General features: G+C 39.8%; 2 protein-coding genes across 5 annotated transcripts in view; one reads left to right on the top strand and one right to left on the bottom strand.

Annotated features, from left to right (window-relative positions):
• The window catches only part of dcbld2 (discoidin, CUB and LCCL domain containing 2), a 23,229-nt gene extending 14,579 nt beyond the window's left edge, over positions 1–8,650 (top strand). The window contains exons 6-15 of the mRNA XM_042494175.2: positions 113–246; positions 994–1,034; positions 1,308–1,523; positions 2,532–2,656; positions 3,171–3,318; positions 3,420–3,557; positions 4,495–4,588; positions 4,665–4,714; positions 4,803–4,937; positions 5,749–8,650. Coding sequence (XP_042350109.1) covers positions 113–246; positions 994–1,034; positions 1,308–1,523; positions 2,532–2,656; positions 3,171–3,318; positions 3,420–3,557; positions 4,495–4,588; positions 4,665–4,714; positions 4,803–4,937; positions 5,749–6,167 — 1,500 coding nt within the window. The 3' untranslated portion in view covers positions 6,168–8,650. The remainder of the gene's footprint in view (positions 1–112; positions 247–993; positions 1,035–1,307; positions 1,524–2,531; positions 2,657–3,170; positions 3,319–3,419; positions 3,558–4,494; positions 4,589–4,664; positions 4,715–4,802; positions 4,938–5,748) is intronic.
• cdc50c (Cdc50 family member C) lies at positions 1,183–14,811 on the bottom strand. Of its 4 annotated transcripts, XR_015777671.1 has the most exons (9): positions 14,430–14,810; positions 14,041–14,157; positions 13,644–13,751; positions 11,849–11,939; positions 10,846–10,992; positions 10,545–10,757; positions 10,126–10,317; positions 2,498–2,552; positions 1,183–1,370 (listed from the first exon to the last, which is right to left on the bottom strand). XR_015777671.1 is itself a non-coding variant. In XM_088083422.1 (8 exons), exons 1-7 carry the CDS (start codon positions 14,625–14,627, stop codon positions 10,130–10,132), a joined length of 1,062 nt encoding a protein of 353 aa, XP_087939548.1. In that variant the 5' UTR covers positions 14,628–14,811; the 3' UTR covers positions 1,183–1,370; positions 10,126–10,129. The 4 variants fall into 4 exon arrangements, 3 of the variants coding, with proteins under 3 accessions (XP_087939548.1, XP_087939547.1, XP_042350110.2); XM_088083422.1 differs by lacking the exon at positions 2,498–2,552 and having other exon boundaries at positions 14,430–14,811; XM_088083421.1 differs by lacking the exons at positions 1,183–1,370; positions 2,498–2,552 and adding an exon at positions 3,845–4,931.

The following is a 14,811-nucleotide window of genomic DNA, read 5'->3' as shown; positions in this document are numbered from 1 at the left end:
TCACAGTTCATCAGAAGGGTTGGATTACGTTTAATTATCAACATTTTTGTGATGGAAATGGGAAAGTGCATAACCAGTTTACTTTAATCTCATCTTTTTTTTCATCCTGCAGTCCTCTCCCGTGTGTGTGGCCGCGGTCCATGCAGGTGTGGTGTCCAACGCGTTGGGCGGGAGGATCAGCGTGGTCAGCAGCAAAGGCATCCCTCACTACGAGGGCACACTGGCTAACAACGTCACTTCCACTGGGTAAGACCATCAGATCCATTTCAAACATCGTTTTAAAAAGCCAACAGTGCAAGAAAAGGTTGAAATTATCAGATTATAAAAATACCTGTTTTTTTTTCCTTTGAAAGATGACATTGAGTTGATTTCCTTCAAAAACATGGGAAGAAGGCAACAAGCAAGAAATGGCCCAAAATTAGCAAGACATAAGTAGAAAAGTTAGGAAATAAAATAAACTGAAAATAAGACAAAGAAAACAGTTTAAAAAACAAACAAACAAAAAAAACAAATATACAACCAAAAAAACAAGAAAATGACCTCAATGAAATGCTTAAAAATGTTCCTAACATTTCTGTAACATCATTTTAAATCTTTAATTAAGAGAAATATAAATATGGTTTTATGGACATTTTATCCTCTTTTTTTGGACAGTATCCAATAATCGACCTCCATTTTCAGATAATTTCCATTTCACCTTTTCCTTTTTTTTCCTCCCCAGTTTGCACAACATTTCTTGTTAAGTTGCTCATTAGTTTTTTACCATGTTTCTTATTTTTTTGTAAAGAAATCAGCATTTTTTCTCAGGTTTCAGAGGTATAAATGCTGTTAAAAGACGTCTGAATGCAGCACAAGAAAACTGATGACGATCCAGGTGTTAAAGGGTTAATTGCTTATTTCTTTAAAATGACATTAAATGTATGCATTTTGCAGTGATTATTGGTCAAAACAATTCCAGCCTGTGTTCCTCTAATCCTGCACTTCTCTCCTCAGAGGAACTTTGTCCAACAGCCTCTTCACCTTCAAGACCAACGGTGAGTTTCTGTGTTTTCTGAAGCATCATAAGAGCTGTAGTAGTTTGTAAATCTAATTATTACCATCAGCTTCTGTAATTTAATGAGCGTAAATCTTGCTGCAATGTCTGTAATTTTTATTAGTCTGCAGCACAAAATCTGGAGTGGATTAGCTGCTGTTTTATTTTATTTTTTTACACATGCTCACAGTTCAGACTTCACTGCTGTTATCATCTGACTTAAAATCCAAAACATTTTATGTAGTTATTAATGCTGGCGTCTCTGTGTTTGCAGGCTGTTACGGGACGCTGGGTTTAGAGTCGGGTGGTGTTGCGGACACTCAGCTGTCTGCTTCGTCTGTGTGGGAGTGGAACAACATTATCGGTCAGCACAGTGTGTGGGCGCCATCAGGAGCGCGGCTGAAGAAGGTGGGGCTGCCCTGGGCGTCCGCCCAGAGTGACCAGCATCAGTGGCTGCAGATCGATCTCAAGAGGGAGAAGAGGATCACAGGTACACAACTACACACAGTCATATACAAACACACACTTACAGAAACAACCTTTTAATTTGACTGTAAACCACGAAAAATTAGTTTTACTGAAAGTGATGAGTTTGAGTTGTGTTAGCAATATGGCTCTATGCATCTCAGCAGCTATTGGATCGATTGCTATAAAAAAATAATAACATCTATGGTGCCCAGAGGAAGAATCTTTATGACTGTTGTGATTCCCTGACTTCTCCTCAAGCTCAGAGCAAGTTGTACAACTTATCATTGTATGTAGGTACAATGACAAGTACCATAAAGTACCTTTTTAGTCTGGCTTTGCCTCTTTCTTTATTTATTGACCATTTATTTATAAATTTTAGTGTGTTTAACTGTTTTACTAGATGGTTCATCATTTTATTTTTAACATTTTTATCTAATATTATACTTTTTGCTGTTATCCTTTCATTGACCTTTTATTTGCCATTTATTCTATTTTATTTATTATTATTATTTTAATTTATTTATTTTTTAAAATCTTTTTATCCATGGGTTTTAGTGCTGCTGTTTTGGCCAGGTTTCCCTTGAAAAAGATTATTGATCTCAACGGTACTTAGTTAAATATGGGTTAAATAAACAAAAACAAATTGTCTGACCAAGCAGCAGTTACTGAAGGAGGCGGGACTTTGGATCAGTCACTTATAATTACTTAGTCGATCCCCTGACTGTTTTTATTACCATCATCGAGTCAAATTATTATTTTAAAACATTTTTTTTTACCGAAAACCTGCAAAATTACAGGCCTTCCCATCATCCTCAGCTTTGTGTTTAGTGCCATGCACCCAATGTTAACATGTTAACACACTAAAATGATGAACACGGTTAACATTACAGCTGCATCGGCATGTTAGCATGCTGACATAAGCATTTTGCGCTGTGCTTAAGTGCAGCCTCACAGAGTAGCAAGATGTGTTTAAACTGTAATTGAAGTGAACCGTACATCATCGTCTTGTTCCTGCCGTCTGGTCATCTAGGCATCATCACCACTGGCTCCACTGTAAGAGAATACCAGTACTATGTGTCAGCATACCGGGTCCTGTACAGTAACAACGGGCAGCAGTGGCACATCTACAGGGAAGCAAATTCTACACAAGACAAGGTAATCCATCACTAAATCAATAAACTCTATCTGCTCAGTGATTACGTCATGGGCTTTTAGTTTGTTTTTTCCTTTAAATTAGTGCAAATGGACAAAAATGTCACTTTAGAAAGCTGCAGGCGCACATACTTGGACTGTTGCCATAGCAACTGGTATTGACTGAGAGATGTTTATGGGAGGAAATGATAGCAGTCAGTGGTTTGAGTTAAGTGCTGTGGTAGATGAGCCAGGACACTTGGGCATTAATAATGAATGGATATGGATTTAGTGGCGGGGCTGTTGGGATGGAGCTGCTGTCTGCGAGACGCTCTCTGCAAGGATCCTCACAGCTGCTCATTGTGTGCAGGAAAGTAGTTATTAGCTCGTCAAGTTGAAAAATAATCAGCTTAAGGCTTATTGTGCATTTGTTCAGTCTGAAACAAGAGTTGTTTTGGGCATTTTTTCTTAACTACTGCTACTTCTAGAAGTTTGGTTTAAATCTGTGGGAATAATAAGAGCTCTCATTTTATGGTAGATTTTTCAAGGCAACATCAACTACCTGCATGAGGTGAGGAATAATTTAATTCCTCCGATCGAGGCTCGGTTCATAAGAATAAATCCGACCCTATGGCACCAGAGAATCGCGCTCAAGTTGGAGCTGCTTGGCTGCCAAATATCCGCAGGTACGTAGAGGTGGTTGATTTGTACAGAAACAGTTAAAAGAAAGGTGTAAGTTTCCAATCTTTTGTAAATTTCTTCTTTTCCCTGAATTTTCTTTTGACAGCGAGGCCGAGGATGAGGATGCCACAACCCTCTCCTCATACTTCACCTACAGCGGGCACAAAACGCCCGCCTCACCTCGGCCAAACCACACACACGCCGGACATCAGAAACACCACTATGCCTCCTCACACCAGCAAAGGTGCGCCACGAAAAGTCCTCACTAAGACAAAAACAATGGAAAATGTTTTAAATTTTTCATTAATAACAAAAATCAATGTTTATTTTTTTTAAACAGACCCCATGGGTTGTTTTTTTTTAAATATCAGTCTCTACCAAATGGTTTCGATGTCTGTTCATGGTGATTGTAAAACAAAACAAACAAAAAAACAAAATAACAAATAATGTACTGTTACAATGCTTGTAATATGTTAGTATGCCAACATATATCAATTTGTGTCCAATGAATTAGAATTATTACAGAAATGATATTATTTCCACATATTTATTCCAGATATTTATTCATACTACTACTTATACTAATTTATACTACTAAACTGTGATCATACCAGTCATACTAATACATTCTTTTCCATCAAATATATAATGGATTCACATTAATAACATGGTACTGATAACAATGAAAATTCATCCTTTTTTATGTAATAAAAATGTATTATCTTAGCATCGCTACCTTTACAGAAAAAGATCAACTCAACAGTTTGGTAAAGCATTGCTTTTGACAGTAAAAACAAATCGTACTTACATAATTATTATGTGTATTATATGTAAGTAAATAATCAATTCTAATTTCATTAGCTTAGCTTCACTAGCTTTACCATTAAAGACTGAAACGAACTTTTGGTAGAGCATGTTTTCCTACTTCCTGTAGGAGGCGAACTGAAAAGGCAGACTGTTTAAATACGCAGCGACATCTAGAGGATTTTTTTAGCATTGCATACCTAAACTGAATGGTAGAGATGGCTCAATCAGGTTGATTTTTCATTAAAATATAGTGACTCAAAATGTGCTCTACCAAATAGTTGAGCAGGATGGTAAAGGGTTAAAAAAAAAAACCTTGTTAGATTTCCAATTAACATATTTTATGGTGATGTTTATCGTCACATTCGTGCTCTTAGACATGGTGCTGGCTGCAGTCCTGGTGCCCGTCTTGGTCATGGTTCTGACTGCTCTCATCGTGATTGTGGTTTGTGCGTGGCATTGGAGGAACAGGTAAGTGTTCTCATTATCACGCAAAGCAAAAAATCCATTCGTTAACTTTAATTTGACTTTATATCTGTCCTCGTAGGAAAAAGATCTCTGAGGGAACGTACGATCTCCCTCACTGGGACCGCACAGGTGCGTCATCTGTCCGCAGCTCAGGCTGATAGTTCTGTGTGTGTTTCCTGAGAGTTTACTGGTGCGACTCCCTGTGTTTCTGCTGCAGACTGGTGGAAAAGCATGAAGCAGCTGTTGCCCTCCAAGATGGTGGAGACGGAGGATTCAGTTCGGTACAGCAGCAGCGAAGTGGGCCGGCTAACGGGGAGAGGTGCAGTACCCAGACTACATGCTGAACCTGCAGGTAAAAACTCTTCAACAAGGTGTTCAAGTAACAAAGTGTTCTTACAGGTTCACTGCAGTTAGAGAGGTTGTTTCTTAAGAGATACGTAGAGGTTTCAGCTGCTTTTAAAGGTCCCCTGTGGAGGTTTAGGCCACATAGCCACGGATATTTTGTAAATGTAGCTTTTTGAATGCATTTTGTCTGTCTGTACACCACAAAGCACATTTTAGGTCACTAAAAATGGACCTTTTGTTAAAACTTATTTTCCCTGTCTAAATGTCAATGCTGAAAACTGAATTGTTGGCTCGGGATGTCAAAGACTGATCTGCTGTTTCCTTTGTGAGGCGTCAAAAATGTTCAGTGGGAGAAAGAACAACCTCGAGAATAAAATAAAAGAGTATTCTAGCACAGATTTTCTGCATCACCGATAAATGCTGCTGTGGCAAAGAAAGCAACTTCAGCAGTTTGTGCTCCTGTAACTGCTCGGCTTTGTTTATTGGCATTACTAATTATGGCTCAACGGGTTGAATAAAGTGGATTTTTAGGGTATTCCTTCAGCTACGAATCTGTATTGCTCATAGATTGACTACTGACTGTAAAGTGACGCTTTTTTCAAAGGAAATGGTTAGTGAAAGTCGCTTTTTAGTCAACTGAAGCCAAAACTCTGAGCATAAACAGGTCCGGACCAGGCTAACCATGTTGCATGAATTGCCATGGCGATCTAGCCAGCTTCGTAGCAGAAGACTGACTTTAGACTAAACATAAGAAGCCACTGAAGTTGCTTTGTAGCGCAGCCGTCTGGTAACCTATGAGCTATGAACTCTCTTTTCAGAGTATGCTCAGCCGCTGGTGAGTGGCGTCACAACATTAGGTGCCCGCTCAACATTTAAACCCGATGAGGGGCCCGACCCAGGATACTCAGACCCCGACCTGTACGACGCTCCCATCTCACCCGATGTCTACCACGCCTACGCAGAACCCTTACCAGCCTCGGGATCCGAATACGCCACACCCATCGTGGTTGATATGGGCTGCCACCCATCAGGGGGCTCCACTTTGAACCAGCCCTCCGCAGTGTGCGGTTTTATGGGTGCCGGAGCGACCTCCCTGCTCACGCGGACAGACAGCAGCCATTCAGAGAGGTCGGCTTACGATACGCCCAAGAACGCCACTGGACAGGTCACGCCCACTGAGGATCTGACCTATCAGGTACCTCAGAGTAGCACTCAGAAGCCGACGGGAAAGAGCTGAAGAGTCTGGATGCACATGGCCTTAATCTGCCCCTCACTGCCAACACGACCCGACGGACACAGATGGAGGGTCGTTAACGGCGGAGGAGGTTTGAACCTGCGAGCGAGCCCTGGAGCCCGGGCTCGAGTCTTGAATGAACACTACCTTAGCTTTAGATTCATCTGGAGATGTCTGTATTGCCTAAATGTTTCTGCATGGCCACAATCTGCTTGTGTAGTGCCATTACAGTCCTATCACTGAAACCACAAAGATGAATGTGTTTGTGTCACGTGTGAGAGGCGGAGACGGAGGGAGGACGAAAAGGAGAAAGCTGACTACTATTTGTTAAAGACTTTGTCCCTGTTCTGTGATCCTCAGTAGTTCTTGTATTCTGTGAAACTGTGATTTCATTTTTTTTTTCTTCTGTTACAAACTGAAATGTACCTGATGATTTAAAGTCATCACATCTAAAAGGGTTCTCTTACTGAATTAACTGCATGTTGCGTTAAGTGCCCCACATCGACGGTCAAAAAAATTCCTCCTCGCTAGAGAAACTCTAGTTTTCCACGGTACGTTTTTGTCTTACTTTGTTTAAAAAGCATGACTTGAAATTGTGTATAGTTCTAGTAATTCCATTATTGCAAACCTGTTCAAACTCTCAGATGATTTACTGATATTTATTTTTATTTTCACATCCTGCTGATGAGGAGAAACTCTTTTTTTTTTTCTTTTTTTTTTTAAATAGCCCACCACTACCCTCAATGATTACACAACAAAGACGTGTAGTTGCACTGTTGTGGACACCGACATTACAGGAATACTTCACCCGCAGAATGACCGTTTGTATAGCAATAAATCACCTCGTGGCACTGAATTCGTGAAGAAAATGTAGCTTTTCTAGCATGTGAACGGAAAATCCAAAAAAGGCAAACATTCATAATGAATTGAAACAAACGGGGTCCACATTTGAAAACAGCAAAATTATATCAAAGCGTGTTTACAAAGTCTTACACATCTTCTGCAGAGGGATCCAGTCCTTCAAGGACTTTGCAGGCTGTTTTTTGGATGGTCGCAGCCTAAAATGCTAATTTTCCCTGCAGTTTTTCTAAAACATTCGATGCATTGTTGTAATGTTTATTTTTGCGTTTTTTTTAAGTGACAGTTGCAATAACAGTTGTGATGCCATCTTAGATTTGGAGCTTATTGTCATGAGCCTTCGGTGTTTTCCACAGACAAACTGTCCCAATGAAATGAGACTTTACCAGTTTTAAATGGTCAATTTTGCTGTAAAGTTGCGGTGACTGGAAAAAAACTGCAAGGTACAAGGCTCATTTATCTAAATGTATGGTCAGTACTTCCAAAACATGCATTTTTTGCCAAAATGTAACAATTTAAAACGATGTGCCTGGGTGCTGTTGAACTTTGAGGAGGCATTTTATAATAAAACATTTAATCAAAAATGCAAGTACAGATCATATAACTGGATAAATGAGACTTGGATTATCATACTTCAAATCATTAAGACTGTGAGCTGTTTTTGGATTCTCCGCGAGAAAAGCTTTTTTTCTTTTTTCTTTCATAAATTCAAAATAACACACGGTGATTAATTAGCGAAGACATTTTGTGGGTGAATTATTCCTACAAGTAGTTTTCCTTTAATCAACCCTGTCAGAGATGTTGTTTGTTAACTTGAAAAGGCTGATCGGAAAGATCAATCCAATGAACTTCAAAAAGTGTCAATACTTTTTGTTATCTTGAAGACCAAATGTTGCCTTTTTCTGTGTTTATGCAATCTTAATTCACAACAGAACCAATTTTCACAATCGTGCCAACAGCGCAAGTTTAGCCAAATAATCATTAAAGCAGTCTTAATGTAGAAAAGACCATTTTAAAGGCCTAGTTAGTTGATGTCCTAGCATAAAAGGTACAGAGAAAAGAGGTAGAGGGGTTAATCTGTTACAGCTGATGATTTCATAGAGTTTCCTGTGTGTGTTTGTCCTGAACTTTTAGATTTTATCGTGCATCATGGTGATTGTCTCGTGTTGAAATGGGTGTTTGAGTGTTTCTTCTTTGTATCTGTGCATCAACATCTGTACGTGTGTTAAGCCGTTTTAATATTTCAGTCCCGTGTGTGTTTTTTTGGACTGGTTTTGATGCGGCTTACAGTTGTATTATAAGATGTGTTCAGTCGTTGTCTGTAGCACCAGTTAGACTGCATTCCTCTCCTGTCCCACCTGTGGTACTAATCTGACCAAACGCTCTGTGGCAGGAGTGCAGATGGAGAAAAATGGAACAAGCTGCTTTATAACTTTACAGAATAGCAACCCCGCCTCGGAGGAGGGAAGGTGTTATTCACACAGCTGTGCCACCAATCATGCTTTGATTATGCTCAATAACCAAGGTGATGTACAAACAGAGTTTTGGTGCTCCCTGGTCACAGAGGGATTGTGTTTATGTGGCTCTCACTGATTGTATATAGAGAAATAAAGAGTTTTTAAAAGAAACAGTTTATTACAATCTTCAGTTGTTGTCAGAACAACAAAATGTAATAGGACATAACTGAGACGGTACAAATGGTTGATGTCAGCAAATGTTATTATGCTGACATACTATGATGGTAAACATGCCAAGTGAAGCCTCACAGAGCCGCCGGCACGTCTGTGGACTCTTATGCTACGAACAATACATTAAAACGAGGCTCAGTTTAGCATCGGCTAACCTTCGTTGTGCTGTGATTCACAAAATTACACTTGAGCTTGAGAATTAGCTTTAGTTTGTTTGACAGCTGGTATTCTGTTTTTTATGTTATTTGAGTTATTATATAAAGTATAGTCTTTAGACTTTGTATCTGCTGAGACATGAAATAAAGCCTTAAAGGAGCAGTGCGTAAGAGTCAGTGGGATATGGCGGTGAGGTTACAGATAAAAACCTAGTGAATATCCCCTACAAAAGGCAGACATTAGCGGGTGTTAGTGGCTGAAGTGGCCAAACCACGAAATTACAACTGCTGGGTCCGACACAGGATGCCCCCAAAACACTTTTTTTCCACAGACTTAAATTTTACAAGACATCTGTAAATCAGCAGATAGTTGCAGTATTAACAATTAAACAGCCCTCATTTAAATAATTATGTCCTACAAGTTGAGTTACTTTCTTACTGTTCGTGTGAGCGAGCCTGAGCGGTCGGGATGTGTGGTTGAAGGAAACACTAGTGCTCTTGCTCCATGGGCCCCACGATGCAGATGATCTGGGTCATTTTGTACCCAGAAGTCAAACTTTTTGGCTTCATGCACCTCTGAGCAACTTTCATAGAGATCAACGGGGCCCTGTCTCTAACGCTGTATCCAGTTCTCTTTATACGTCAATGGGCAAACTCCCTGAAAGAGGACTGTATGCAGATATAAACGGCTACTTGTAACCTAGCAAATAACACAATCCTTATTTTCAGATGATTGCACACTAGTGAAACAGTAACGAACATTTTGTAACACTTCTGCCAATAGATCCCCCTACACTGCTCCTTTAACACCATAGAGACTGGAATTTAGTTCATCCTTAATGCAATAATTTTAATAAATATAAGTTTGTTGATAAATATTACCAGTGCAAAGACAGAATGGTGTGTATTTTTAAAAGGTTCATCAAGTAAAATCAACACGTAATGAAAGTTTGAAGCCGGTGCTAACACACCTTTCTTTCAGTGGGTTGTTAAGAACATCACAATAAAAGCTTTAACACATGTGGCTCATTTAACCGATACGGAAAGTAATTTTCCAGATGTCAAACCTTCATCTTCGTCATTGGTTTTCAGCACATGCTGTTGTGGTTTTGTACCAAATTAACTTTCTTTTAAAAAGCATTATCCTTATCCTTCATCTGCGTGCATCAGTGTTCTTGTCGTTTCAGATTTCTTGTCTCCTAATCAGCATGACAATTTTCACGAGTTTTTCACTCCTCATATTCCTGGTGCACGTCTTACCCCTTCATTCCTCCATGTTCTTCCCATTCTTCCCAAACTTGCACCACGCCACCGTGAGGGCGATGGCTATCAGTAGGATCAGGCAGCTGGTTACGAGGTAAGCAACGGGCAGGAAGTGGTTCTGACCTCCAAACCAGGTCAGCGTGGTCAGCACCACTTCCTTTCTGCCTCGGAAGTACTGCACAGGGAAGTCTGGGAAGGCAGAGGTCAAGGCTGAAAATAGGTGATCACAAAGAGGAGCTCCATGGAAAATAGCCGATCTGTAGTCCTAAAATAGTCCCTGTCCAAATGCTTGTGTTAAACTGTAACAGCAGATATGACAAAGGAAACACATGCACACAATGGGACCAGTGTAACGTACTTTAACCCACGCCAAAGTTCCCATGACAGACACGTCTCTGTCAGCAGTGAAAGGATACTGTAGGAAATGTCGATGCTGTAGTTCCCAGCTGGCAGACCTTTAGTAAACGGCTTTCTGGTTCGGTATAAAACCCCGTAGAGCTTCTTGAAGTTGGGGAAGGCTGCCTCTCTCATCCATACGATCAGGTCGTCATTGATAAAGCCGTTGTTTGTCGGGTCGATGGGATCCAGCTTATATACAGGCTTCTGCCAGTACAGGGGCTTTGCTGTGCCTGTGGTGTGATCACATATCAGACACGATGAATGACACAAATTTGATACTGATTTTGTGTTTGATCAAAGGCTAAATCCTTTGTTTACCTTCAAAAACTTGAGCCAGCGTCATGTTGTCATTGTTTGGGTTGCGGTACTTGACATTTTTGTCCGTGTACCAGGTGATGCCCCTCCGTAACAGAGGGACCTGAACTCGAGGACCACTGGGGCCAACATACGTAAAAGTGAAGGAGTCTGGCAGAACAAATTGGAGTTACAGAGTAAGTGTGGTATTTTCCAACCTGGAGCCCTTTTTTTTCCATGTTTTTGTGTCTAAGTCACTAATGGGAATAACAGTTTTTGAAAATGTTCCAGTATTGAGAATGACAGCGACTGACAGGCTCAGATTGTTATTGTTAGTGTCAACATTATGGAACGGATCCCTAGAGTGACAAACCTTATTGTTAAAGACTATGATGCTTTTAATTAAACCAGAACCAGCCCCGAATTCACTGTCGCCAAACTCAACAGACTATTCAAATAAATAGTAATTTTATCATCATAAAACACAAACACATACATCTTGGTTCATCTTTCCTCTTTTTCAAAAATTGCAAACTTTGGTTTGGTTGAAATAAATCCTTAATTCACAAAGTTAGATGTGAACATATGCTGGCTTCTTACACGCTAAAATGAAATTAATTATTTAAATTAAAGTCTGGTGGAACTGGCTATGTTGATTTAGAGTTTCTGGTGAAATAAAAAGGATCTTACTTTAACTTCTGTGGGCTCCTTTCCATAATGTCAGACACTTAAAAATAACAAAATAATCTGAGCCAGTCAGCGGCAAAAACAAGCATTTCTCACGGCTGCACTCTGACAGTGAGAACCTGCCCCAAGAGGTGACATTGCAGCCTGTTTGGCGGCTGCAGCGCTCTCACTCAAACACTAGACCACTTTCAAAAATCGTTGTCTCCATTAGTGACTTACACACAAAAACATGGAAAAATAGGGTTGAAAAATACAAACTTTATCCTTTTGGAAGCCGATGAGAGTGGAAATAAAGTGGAGGATGGATGTTATATTGATGTGCGTGTCGTGTGTAACTTACCATTGAACATGCTGTTGGCCACAGCACCACAGGGTGCAATGGGGAGTCCATTTTTGTCCTTTGTAAATGGCTCACAGTACTTACTCGGGTTCTAGTGAGGATACAAGGTTACTGGTGAAACTCAGATTATTTAACAATTAAAAAATAAGCATCAAAGCAGAAGTGTTCTAAGTACATTTAATCATGTATTGTACTTCAGTTCATATTTTAAGGTCCTTGTGGTTTATTTGGGTATTTTCTTAAGCTTGTATATCATTCATTTTAGACAAAATTATGTTTTTTATTCCATTTATTTTTATTTTATTTATACAGTTTGATTGCAGGGACAGTGCACATTAATGGACATTTCTGTAAATGTGCCAGTTTAGCCAGCTTGGCTAATTTTTAGTTGTCCCTGCAGGTGTGATGACAACTACAGAAAAACACATATAATACATTAAAACAGGAAAAACAGCACTGTAAATAAGACAGAGTACACTTCATAAGAACACATAAAATATGTAAAAACAGGGACAACAATACATAAAATATAAAAACAAAGCACACTTCAGATTTTAAATATGTTACAGAGTATGGTCACATACTCGATTGCCTTTTAGCCATGATTTTATGTTATTTTTAAATGAATAATATGTGTCACAGTCACTGATAACTGTTGGCAGACTGTTCCATGTATGAGCTGCTCTCACTAAAAAAAACTGACTGTCCAAAGGCAGACATCCTCATAGGTATTGCACAATCCCCTCTTGCAACAAATCTAGTGTGTCTATCGTCAGTCGTTTTCTGATTTATAGAAGCACCAAAGAGGGGAGGAGTACAGCCGTGCAGAACCTTATAAACAATACAAGCATCCGTGAATTTGATGAGCGCAGAAAAAAAAATGTGTCTCTAAACAGTGACAGTGGTGATGAGTATTTGGCTTCCTGTCAAGAACCTTAAGAGCCTGGTTATATACTGACTGTAAACTTGATAAACAAATGAAAGCACCTCCATCACTGTCCAATTCTAAAAAATAAAAAAAGCTTATTAAGTTGGAATGACCTAATAAAATATGTGAACTTGTGCTTGGTATATAAAGTCACCCATGACTTAGCTCCACCACCACTTGTAGCCAACATCAGCAGAAGAACTAACCGTTTCTCGGGGGGGTCAATAAAAAGAGATTGTACTAATAGTGTTGCAGAAAAGTTATTTTAGCAACTCAGCCTGATCCGTCAGAGAGTTTATATTCTTTTCCAGTCGTGAAAGTGCATGTCTTGCTCTTTTGTTTGTCTTATTTTTTTTCTCTTGCTGATGTGTTTAAAGAAGTTTTTTTAAACTGTACGCCCTTTTTCTTCTTTCTTTTGCTTTGCTGTGTTTTGGGAAGCTGTGTGTAACACCTGGGCCAAGGGATTACAGATGAAAAATACCTTCCTGATTAATTCTGGCATTTTTATACCTTGCGTATTGATTCATTTGCACTGTCCCTTTTTAAATGAACTAAACTTACAGGGTCCAGTGTTGTACTTGAGGTTTGTGCCCAGCTAATAAGACAATATAACAGATGTGACATGATCATGGCATTGAAATACAGTGTCTGCACTTTAGTATTTAGACAGTTTGTTACATGGCGGATATTTGACAAATTAAACTTCATTTATTACCATCTTAATTTGTGTTTCAAATGTGAAATTAACTGGACTGTATAAAATATCTTGCTGTACTATTCAAGAGTGTTAGTTGTTCAAACCATTGAATAGAGTCTCCTCCTGTGTTTTTGTGATAAATAATGAATAAGAAATATTGTGGAGCTTACCTTTAAGTTTCTCTTCCTGCCGACCATCTGTCCATCATCTCTGGAGTCCATGTATCTGCGGAGGTTCTGATGGAAGTTTCGGAGGCCGTAGTAGAAAAAGACGTCTCCCTTAAACAGCAGCAGGATACACTTTATCAGCAGAAGTGTGCTTGCTAAACTGAATTCTGTCTTTGACTGACTTTAACCACGTGGACCAGAAATGAACACAGTGGGAAAAAAGGCATGTTGAGTGTGAAATGAATGACCTCAAAATATATTGACTCTAAACTCAAGGTCCACTTACAAGCCTTTTCAGAGCTTTAAACCATACTTGCATTACTTCAAGAAAAAGCTTCTAAGTGGACCTCAAGTTGAGACCGTTTTATCACACTGTGCTGTCAAACTTATAGACTGTTACCTTGAATGCTTTCTCGATGTTAAACACCACTGTGCAGCTGCAGGACTGTGCTGCATTGCTCACATTTTTACGCTTTTCAAAACATATATTACACGTCCCGGCCTCTGTGTAGTCCAGCTGAAAGACAGGAGAGGGATCATTAGTGATTAAAATAAATTGCGACTACACTGTTCCTGTTTATCTCACTCAAACGTAACCTTGGATCTTTCCTCTCTTTGTCACTCCCTTTTTTATTGCACACGAGGGCATATGGTCTCTTCCTCTCTTTCTCTGTCCCTCTGACTACCACATATATATGCATAAATTGTGTATTTTACTACAATATTTCCACATATTAAATATAAAAATACGAAAAAAAACAAGTGCAAATTTCAGAAAGTCACACTCACCTTTATTTCCTGTGTGCTCTGCACTGTCAGAAGCAGCCACACTCCCAGCAGCATGCATATCAGAGCCATAATGTAGAAGAAGGGCAGCACAGTGTTAGCTGTTAGCATAGGAGACCAGGCAGGTAGCCTCTGCTGCTTGAAAGCCGAGTTGTCCGGCCTCCGAGCCAAGGGCCCAGACTTGCTCTTCACTTTGCCCATGAGAGGGACCTTCGCTTACGGACAGAAGAGGAACTTCCAACAGCCACAGGTCCAAAAAGTGTGTCAGAGAATACGCTGCTCTATCTCTGCTTCCTGTTCTTGACTTCAGCGATATCTTCCAGCATACACAACACTCTGCCTGCCAAGAGACTCTCCCAGCAGGCCTTGCAGGGCGGGGGAGACC

Source organism: Plectropomus leopardus, chromosome 10 (genome assembly GCF_026936395.1).
Source record: "Plectropomus leopardus strain MGB_pleo_1.0 chromosome 10, ASM2693639v1, whole genome shotgun sequence".
Classification (NCBI taxonomy): domain Eukaryota; kingdom Metazoa; phylum Chordata; class Actinopteri; order Perciformes; family Serranidae; genus Plectropomus; species Plectropomus leopardus.
Note: the sequence above shows the minus strand (reverse complement) of the source record. Positions and strands in the feature narration are given on the sequence as shown.